At 47.2% G+C, this 10,413-nt stretch overlaps 1 protein-coding gene across 1 annotated transcript; it reads left to right on the top strand.

Annotated features, from left to right (window-relative positions):
• The first annotated feature begins 593 nt into the window (after positions 1-593).
• On the top strand, positions 594-9,626 carry skp2 (S-phase kinase-associated protein 2, E3 ubiquitin protein ligase). The gene is made up of 10 exons (XM_086187044.1): positions 594-757; positions 1,337-1,587; positions 1,666-1,777; positions 3,185-3,328; positions 5,426-5,560; positions 6,928-7,026; positions 7,112-7,239; positions 8,072-8,123; positions 8,437-8,544; positions 8,725-9,626. Exons 1-10 carry the CDS (start codon positions 744-746, stop codon positions 8,939-8,941), a joined length of 1,260 nt encoding a protein of 419 aa, XP_086043170.1. The 5' UTR covers positions 594-743; the 3' UTR covers positions 8,942-9,626.
• The last annotated feature ends 787 nt before the right edge of the window (positions 9,627-10,413 follow it).

Raw genomic sequence — 10,413 nt, 5'->3', positions numbered from 1 at the left:
CAGCTCTGGGAGGCCATTCTGACATCCTGCAAAGAGTTTCCAGCAGAGACTCTCCACAAACTCAAGTTCAATGGATGCAAGAATTGGGAAGCTCCTATCAAATGAGGGCTCCTATGTTAACATGTAACCTGACCTGTTAAGACGTTTTGATTAAAATTCTTTTGATTTTCACTACATATGACCTGCCACTGCTTCTACTTTAACAAATGACCATGTTCAGTGCTTCACAACAACACCATGGTTTGAAACTGTTGTGCATAATTTGGAACAGTGCGTTTTAAGATGTAATTTTTGAACAAAATACTGTTATTGGGAGGTTTGTTCACTAACATTTGAATTGTACTCTAAAGGTTGATGACAAGAAAATGTGACAGCTGTCATTTGTATTGAATATTTAGCAAAATCAGAGAAAAACCTCATTTGCCTCATAATTTGGAACGCAGTGTCTGGTGGGAGAACAACACCATGGCGCCTCCCGCCCTGCCGTCAAGAACCAAGACGCCTCTGTCCGATGTCCTTGAGAGGGCAGCAATACGCATTTGGGGTTAATGGTTTTCGAGAGAAGAAAACTGCCTTTCGGTGCGGGAGACGTCAGTGACGCGGAAGTGACGTGTCTCCACAGCGCGCCTGCTGCAGCTGGCGGTGAGTTTAAAGAGTCCACTGGGTTGGAAGTTCCTCTGTGGACAGACGTTCTCCATGTGTGGTTCTCCACTCAAGACATCGCGAGGTGTGCTCCGGAGGCGATGCCCAAACGCAGGTAGGACAGAGAAGAGAGTAGAGGAGAAGATGGTCGCTGCGGTGGAGAGAGAACTGTTACGTGCAGGCGGAAATGGACAAACAGTTGGCGTTAGTTGTGTGGACTGGAAAAACTACCATCTGTTGGTCTAAACGTGAAATGCAATCGTGCGGTAGGCAAGAATCGGCACTAAATATCGCAGTCCTGACGAGACTGGTCATCTACGCCTCAGCTTGTCATCGAGGCCGCGCTTTCTCCTCCGCCAGGCCTCGGCTCCTTCTCCCCGGACGGCTTCCTGGTCCGATAAAACGTGTTCCAACCATTGTAACCAACCATCCATTGTAGAGATGCTCATGGGCCAGCGGGATGCTGTAGTTCTTGCTTCAAGACGTGTGCGTTGCAAGTACTTGAAACGTCTTTTGCAGTAAATTCGCGCGGTCCTACCAGCGCATGAATATGGCGGGCAGCGGTCCTCGGCTCCCGTGGAGGGTCGCCGCTTCCGTCCGAGATGCTGATAGAAATGAGGACGACACAGGTCTGCTTGGTTTACTCTGTGACTATCGTCGAAGGCCGAAATGTGTTTTTCTTTGTTTAATCCAGTATGCCGCTCCAGGACAGGCCTTGCCTGAGTCTCCAGGGCCCCCTGTCGTCTCAGTCTAAGGGGACCATCAAACGCAAGTCCAGAGGGTCCCTGAGTGAGGGTCTGGACATTGAATGCACCCCGACAGAGCTCATCCAGCAGTGGTCACCTGGACACAAACACCAGTGCATTAATAGCAAGGGGAAAGAGAACTGTGGCGAACAGTTTGTGCTCTTCAAGCGATCCAGGAGGAGGAAAGAATCCGTGTCAGGTAGGAATCATCTTTCAGACTTTTTCTAAGTCATTGGTCTGCTTTAATATTTACTCCTTTATTTTTGTGACCCTGCAGGTATTTCATGGGACCACCTTCCAGATGAGCTGCTTCTCAGGATCCTTTTCTGCCTCCCTCTGCAGGATCTCCTCAGGGCCTCAGTGGTATGCAAGCGCTGGCATCGCTTGGCGTGAGTGTTCAATTCCAGAGTGCACCATTTGTTTTCTTGACGTGGAACGTTACTTGCTATCCTCTTGGTCCTGTTTTTCCAAGAATCTGTCAGTAGTAAGAGGATTGGGCCGCCCAGAGAGCACCTTGAAGCCTGGTATGATTAAGAATTGCTGTGAATTAAAATCCAACCCGGGGGCACCCAGAGTCCTCCACCAAGGTGACCTCACGTCACCGGAGCTGGATTGCTTCCTACATTTGTCGTCTCCCCAAATTGAAATCGCGGTTGTGAGCGATCCTGCTAACAGCGATCATGAGCTCCATGCCAAAGTTCAACTGAGTAGCGCCTACATTCTGAGCTTTCATCAGACGACTGACTGATGCTGATCACTGCCATCAAAAATGACAATCTCACTGCAGCAAAGGATTTTATTGTGCATCACAGGATCTCTACTACTGACTGTTCCTTAAGTTCATCGTTCTGCTTTTAAGAACTAAGACAGACGGCCCTGTGACTTGTCAGCCTCTTAAGAACTAAGACAGACGGCCCTGTGACTTGTCAGCCTCTTAAGAACTAACACAGACGGCCCTGTGGCTTGTCAGTCTCTTAAGAACTAACACAGACGGCCCTGTGGCTTGTCAGCCTCTTAAGAACTAACACAGACGGCCCTGTGACTTGTCAGCCTCTTAAGAACTAACACAGACGGCCCTGTGACTTGTCAGCCTCTTAAGAACTAACACAGACGGCCCTGTGACTTGTCAGTCTCTTAAGAACTAACACAGACGGCCCTGTGACTTGTCAGTCTCTTAAGAACTAACACAGACGGCCCTGTGACTTGTCAGTCTCTTAAGAACTAACACAGACGGCCCTGTGACTTGTCAGTCTCTTAAGAACTAAGACAGACGGCCCTGTGACTTGTCAGTCTCTTAAGAACTAAGACAGACGGCCCTGTGACTTGTCAGTCTCTTAAGAACTAAGACAGACGGCCCTGTGACTTGTCAGTCTCTTAAGAACTAAGACAGACGGCCCTGTGACTTGTCAGTCTCTTAAGAACTAACACAGACGGCCCTGTGACTTGTCAGTCTCTTAAGAACTAACACAGACGGCCCTGTGACTTGTCAGTCTTGGCCTCCTCCTCGCAGTAGACTTGCTTGTTTCACGTCGTCTAAAATCTAAATCCGATCCGTTCCACCAGCGCATGCATCACATCCCACATTTTAATGTTTGTAGACACACCACCACCAACAAGAGCAGTTCTGCTTTGACTTTTCCCCCAACTACTCAAAGCAGACGTCCGTCCCCACTGATCCTGGATCTGCCTGTGATAAATCTTTTGAGTGCGGTCCTGGAGGGACTCACCTCTTTGCCACCTCTGTACCCCCAACCTCTGAATAGCCCAACACTGACATGCTGGTGTGTCTGCTCCAGGTTTGATGAGTCTCTGTGGCACAGCGTGGATCTGGGAGGGTTGACCCACATGGGGTCAGCTCTGCAGCAGGTGCTGACGACCGGGGTCCGCAGGCTGCGCTGCCCTCGCGCCTTCATAGAAAAACTTCACATCACAGACACCAGGTGAGTGACTTAAGCCCCCAGGTGAGTGACTTAAGCCCCCAGGTGAGTGACCCAAGCTGAACAATGAAGGTGTCCTCTTACATTGCTAGTCTGTGTATCCACTACCTGCTGTCAGTGATGGAAATTAACTTTCTAGAGGAAACAGCTACTATTATATAATAACAGCTTTTGTGTATATTTCATTTCGATACCGCATTTTCCTGTCATTGGCGTGTGTACACACACACACACACGTGTTTCTTCTTGCATGTTCATTACTGCGTGGTGCTCCACTTTGAACTGTCTTAGCTTCACATCAAAGATGCCCACTCATAGCCGTTCCGGCGTCTAATAGTGACGTTTTCTACGTAACCTTCAAAGTAGCATGGCGCTCATCAGAGCGGTGTAGAGACACTGATGAAGCTAATGAGGTCATGATGAAGCTAATGAGGTCATGATGAAGCTAATGAGGTCATGATGGCTGCTGCCAACACCTGGAGTGATGATCAGGATCAGTTTCATTGGCCAAGTGTGTTCACAACATACAGGGAATTTGACTCTGGCTGTTGGTGGCACTCATGGAATTCGCAGAATAAACATGATGAAATAAATGAAAAATAGAATAAATAACTAAAACATGATTCGCTCTGATTATTAAATGCATTGAAAGGAAAGGCTGTGCCTCATGAATCTCAACAAAGGAAAATGACAAAACACAGGTTGTGTTTTCAGCGCCCTTCGTGGTTCTAGTAGGTCGTTTGTCTTGCACATTGTCAGTATGGATCAGGACCCCCCCCCCTTTTTTTTTTTTTTGCTATCCTAGATCAAATTGATGCTGTCGGTTTTGTCCAGGTTTTTCAAATGGGATCATCTGATCCAGGTACCACACGATGGGGGTTACAGAATCTAGATTTGCAGGATAAACCTCTTCTGGTCAGAAGAAGACCAGATTCAATAGACGGACACGTGAAAAGGTTGGGAAGAGAACATCAGTTTGCACATTGTTGGTGTTCATTCAGCTGCGTTAGTTCACGACACATCGGCCGGAGGAGCCAACATGCTGACTGACCTCCAGCAGGTTGGCGTGCCGGCCCCGCTGCGTATTTGACTGTGGCGATGGGCATCATCCCATATGTACCAGAATCAGATCTCACTCAAGGAAGACTCCTCACAGATGCCGTGTTTCAGCAGCGGCCATCTGAACGCCCGTTTGTCTTTATTCATCAGTCTGCCTGGAGATGTGTGCAGGTGAAAGCTCAAGTCTCACTCCACACACTCTTATTCAGCCAACAGTGCTCACTGTAAAGCACACCAGCTGGCTGATCAGAGGCTGTGCTTACACGGGACTGTCACTGTTGACTGGACTCTTACTGGCTGTATCTACGTAGGTGCCACACCCACGTGCAGGCAATCACGCGTGTGGTGACCTGTGTTGTCCAGGGCGCCCTCGTCTGACGGCTCACGCTCGCTGCAGTGACTTTCACACCTCAACATTAGACGGTTTATCAAATTATTAAAGATCTGTTCTGCAGTCCCTGGATATGACGATGAGTTTCATACAGCTTGGGAACACTGGCGCTGGTAGTAATGGTGAGAGAGTGCTGGTGGAGGGAACTTCAATCAATATTTATGTTGTGTATATGATTTTATTTCAAGCGTTAAAAGAAAAGTTCACCACGGCTCACAAGTGCATGTTCATAACAGCTTGTATGAGTGTTGATGTGAGGCGCCGTCATGTCACAGCCTCACCGTCGGAGCCGCCGGGTGCCCGTCTCAAACCACCATTTGCATGGCTCCCACCATATTCCCGTCAAGTTCTTTGCTTTGAACTTGGGTTTGCGTAGAGCGCGGCGTTCACCTTCCTCCCCGTGTTCGTAAATGAGACCCTTGCTCTTCCTGCTAGTTCTTTTAATCCCCACCCTCCATTTCTGCTGTCACGTCGTATCGGAGGGAGTTTCTGGATGTTGAAGCCACATCCGTACACTGCAGGAGCAGTAATGGAGCTGTGGCTGCTGTTATGACTTTGTTTCTAAAAGGGAAACATCATTGACCTCTGAAGGAAGTAGAACATGTGATGTAAAATATCATCCATTAATTCAGTGGTTCTGTGTTGTTTAGCACCCTCCCGATGGTCCAGATGGACCTGTCCAGCTCCATCGTCAGCACCTCAGCTCTGGAAGTCATTGTGTGCCGCTGTAGGCTGCTGGAGTGCTTGAGTCTCGAGGGCCTGCAGCTGTCAGACACCATCATCAGGTCAGTTCTCAGCTCTCCTTAGAGGCTGCCGCCACCAAGTGGATCAGCAGGTTCTGGTCTACCTCGTCTCACCTGTGAGACCTGTTGCACGAGTGTAGGGGTGGACAGGCTGAGCACTGATGCTGAGCAACAGTCCGTAACGATTGTTCATCAGCACCAGAAACGGGTATAGAGACGCCTGGGACAGAATTCCAGTTGCAAACACATGAACATGAGGATTCACGTGATCAGAGCCTGCCAGTGCTGCAGTGAACGGAGGAGCCTGCTCCGATGGCGCTGATGTCCCAGAGGTAGCGCCTCCTAGCGCGTTATCTCAGCATTGCACCAGTCACGAGCATTAGTGTCCCATGACAGGGGTTTCTCGTACAGGCAGAGAATGACTTGTGACTTATAAACTGTTCTTCCTCAAACCATTAACTGATCCATGAGCATTAATCAGTTAGTTCAGATATTTTTTGGGCTAGTAATCATTTAACTTGGACATCCATGCTTACGATTCTAGTTGGCCAAACTTTTTTGACACACTTGCCACTCACTCACTCACTCTCTCAGCGACCACCCCTCTGGGATAAGCTTGTCCAAAATATCAGGTCAGTCATTGGTTCCTCTCTCAAAGTTTATCATTGGACGCTTGAAACACTAATGTCACTTGTGAGCCTGATTGAACTGGATGTCTTCCATGCCCCCTTAATGCCACCAGGCAGCGCTGCACCCTGGGAGCTGGAGCGTTACTCACAAGCAGCTCAACACCTGGCTCTCTGGAGACCAAGCAGGGACTCTTATTTTGACAGATGGTGCTTCAAGCTGCACCGACAGGGAGTCCCCTCATGATGAAATGGGGAGTCTGGTCCATTTCTAAAATGAAACGCCATGTGCAGACTCCTGATAGCAATATCAGACAGAAAACAACACAATGTCATCTCTTACTCTACATACCCATGATGATAAACGTGCACCAAGGGGAAAGGCCCAAATCAAGAGTCTGGGTCAAAACAAGGTGGGCAAAACACACATCTGAAGTCCTGCCGCTGTGTGGAGGACCGGCACAAACCGTGCTGCAGCTTCAACTTGCCCGAGCTCTGAACTACTGCTTGTGTTGCAGTCTCCTTTTCTGGCGACCTTATTTGCTGACCACAGGTAAGCGAAAGAATGAAGACTTCGATTGAGGGCTGGAGAGCAGACAGTGTCCTCGGTCCAAGACTGGGGGAGTTTCTCTGTGCTGCAGACCTCTTGAAAAAGTGAAGTCTTGAGCTTGAGTATGTCAGAGGCAGTCCACATCTTGGTTCTGCTGGCTACTTGGATTGCCTCTGCTGTGATGTAGCTGGAACTTGTTCCATTGGTCAACCCATGATGTTTTTCTCCTCCAGCGCTCTGGCTCAGAACCCTTTCTTGCTGCAGCTCAACTTGAGCGGCTGCTCCGGCTTCTCTGCTGCTGCTCTGGGTCACATGCTGAAGTCCTGCTCCAGGTCAGCCTTTCACACTGCCTCAGTCGTCTCAAACCTGTCCTTCGGATCGAGTGACACCCAATGTTTTGTCTCCTCTCCTGTGCAGAATAGATCAGTTGAACATATCTTGGTGCAGCTTTGACAATGATCATGTGAAGAGTGTTGTCGGGAACGTGAGCTCCAGCGTTACCCAGCTGAACCTCGGGGGTTACAGAGAGAGCCTCGGTCTAGACGGTGAGCGGGACTGCGTCTTGAGTGGCTATTTCCTGTTGTAGCGTTGTGTTTGCTCAACAATGAAGGATGGCTGACTCTTTAGGCACCTCACGATTCAGCCATCCTTCATTGTGATACAACAAAAAATTTTAATTTTGATAATTTTTTCTTTTCTGTGATTACCTTCAATTAAACATGGTGCGTTTGTAATGATCCCCTTTAAAAAAAAAAAAAAAAAAATCAGGGAGATCAGCTCATCAGGGCTCATCCCCCTTGGCTGAGGTTTGCATGCTACTCAGAAAGACAAATCTACACGTCATAATTAGCATTACCAATATTGACTGATTCTAAAATGACTGATGGTGACTGGACTCATTGTGATGCAGCACCTCTGTACCTCAGGGGCCTCAAAGGGCTTTACAGTGTTGTCTCATTCACCCGTTCACACTGACGGAGGCAAGGTGCCAAGCTACTAAACTATAAAACTGACCGGACTGCTCATCAGGAGCAAGTAGCCGCTCAAGGACACCTCAACATCGTCATCAGGGGAAGTGAGGATCAAACCAGCGACCCTATGGTTACTACACAGCCACTCAACCTCAGCCACCCCATTGATCTGCAACACTTGATTTTCAGCAGCTTGCAAGTTCTGGTAAAGTTGACTTTACCAGTGTGAATATTCTGTTTACTCGTATTTGTCAATATATACACTTGACTTGGACTCTATTTGTAAAAACCACTGACATCCAGTGTGGCAGTGACTGCTGTACAGATGTGGTATCACGTTGTAGCTGCTTGGAGTCGTGATTTAAGCCTCTAATCTGAGTGTTGTCTTTTTAATATGTAATTTCAGATGTCAAAGTGCTGGTTGAAAGATGTCCCTCCATCACTACTCTCGATTTGAGGTGCGTTATATTCTCGTTTGAATGACTCTTATTTCAGAAGCAGAAGATGGGACATGTCAGAATTGTAAGTCATGCTGCAGATTAGGGTTAGGAGTCGGTACTGAAGCATGCAGCAGCTACATGAGACCTATCATGGAATGTCAGAGTTTTGAATTCTGGACTCTCATCCACCAGGTGTCAGGAATCTGACTGCATGAATGTTGCCTGAGATATGCTGGCTGTAGAAATGGAGACAGGTTGACATACACAAGTTGTGATGCCCCAGTTTCCTTCCTGTCTGTGCTGCAGTACTGACGCTGTTCCTCTGTTACAGTGACAGCACACAGCTAATGGCTGACTGCTTCCCAGTCCTCTCCCAGCTGAAACATTTGGTGCATCTGTCTTTGAGTCGCTGCTACCACATTCACCTGGCTGCCCTCACGTGAGTTCCCTTTGCTGGCCCTGTGGCTGATAACTTGGAGTAAAGAATTCAGACTAACTTGAGCAATGTTGAATTAAAGAGGGAGGTTCTAGACCTGCTCTGTGTGTAAAAGCCTCAAGATGGCTTTGTTGTGATTTGGCGTGATATAACTAAAGATTGATTGACTGACTGATGTTGCAGTGACCTCAAGAAGACCCTCCCCAAGCTGCACATGCTGGATGTATTCGGACTTGTACATGACAGCCACTTGCCCACGATGAAGAAGGAATCGCCTCTCGTCTCCTTCAACTCCAAGCCTTTCTCCAGCGTCGCCCGGCCCACGCCTGCCAGCCTCATTGGCTGCTCTAGTGAGGGAACCATGTGGAACAGGAAGTGTCGACTCCGGCTCAAGGTGTGATGGATGAAGGGTTCTATCCTAGGATTGCAGCCGAGTGATGAAGCCATGTGTATTTTTTGCTGCTCCAGTTAATTAATGGTACTGAAGGTCAAGTAAATCATGCCTTTAAAGTTCTGAGCAAGCAATACTTTTTATTGGGGAAGTGAAACTTGAATGTTGAATCCAGTTCTGTTGACAGCAACTTTAAATGAAGCTGTGAGCCTTTTTTCCTAGGTTTGAATAATGTTGATGAAAACATGATGGGCTCCACTAGACTGTTTTAAGTTGTATATATTGGAATGATAAATCTACATGCATTTCAAAACTTCTAAAAAACTCTTAGCTGCTGTTAAGATTGAACATTTTTAACTAGTGCAGATTTGGTGTGTGTGTGTACTGATGTGGGTCTAAATCTTCCAAGTGTTATTCCTCTCGTCAGAGATGCCATGTTTACGTGCAGGCTGCATGCGGTCTGAGTGTCTGTAAGCATTGACTTCAATGCAGTTCTCACAACTTCAGTGTGCAGATCAGGTGGCATCAGTGTGGTTCCTCTCCCAGTGTTTCTGAGGCGATGCAGAACTCTTACTGTTTCACTTAGATTTGCCTCAGGCTGAATGTAGGTTGAAGTTGAGTTTTAACTTGTTAACTATTCATTCTGGATTTTAGCCAGTAAAGCACTGAATACGCAAACTTCTGTCTGAACTTCATTTTGCCTTGTAAAACAATCAATTTGTGAAAATGTTGAGTTCATGAATGACCTGGACAGTTGACGAACAAAAATATCTGCTTAAACTCATCCCTATGTAGCAGAACATATTTTCATTACCTTAATGTCAGAGTATCAGAAAGCCATCCATTACGAACCTGACGTGCTCGTAGAGCTGCCAAGGCCAAACTTTTGAAGAGTGAGGGGAAAAAAACTTGAGAAAGGGACAGCATGTTTAGGACCAGGCTCTGCTAGCCTACGGTGATCAGCAGATGGGATGAACCACCACAGAACCCTGCTGAAGGGGTCTTGTGTAGCAGATTAAAATTGTATAAACAAACATGAAACACTAACCAGAACCAGGCAGATTAAAAACAAATCAACCAACCAGAGCTGGTGTTTGGGTTTTCCAAGTGACAGTCATGGGAAATTCATTGGACGTTAGCGATGCCACTGAACTGTCAGATTTTCAATTTCAAGGTGGGACTACTTGGGTTTAGGCCTCTGGACAGATTTTGATATTGCACCCTTCAAATTTGATCTAATTTGTGCTACTCTAGAATCTAGTAACATGTCATCAGTTCAACTGTGTATTGTCTTTGGGAGGGAGAAGTTACCTTCATATATCAACGTACAAGACGATGCAGTCGTTTAGAGTGGGCAACAGACATCTCACTAAGTGTTGCTTATCAGCTTTGTGGTCTCACTCCCCCAAGAAAAACAATCCCTCTTCAGAATGCTACCATTCAATATTTCAGTTGCGCCTCTGAAGCCAACTTTCCAGGCT

Source organism: Aulostomus chinensis, chromosome 19 (assembly GCF_037954235.1).
Source record: "Aulostomus chinensis isolate RoL2024-O1b breed Wild chromosome 19, RoL_Achi_v1.0, whole genome shotgun sequence".
NCBI classification, from domain to species: Eukaryota; Metazoa; Chordata; class Actinopteri; order Syngnathiformes; family Aulostomidae; genus Aulostomus; species Aulostomus chinensis.
The sequence above is the reverse complement of the archived record's forward strand: the minus strand, read 5'-3'. Positions and strand labels throughout refer to the sequence as shown.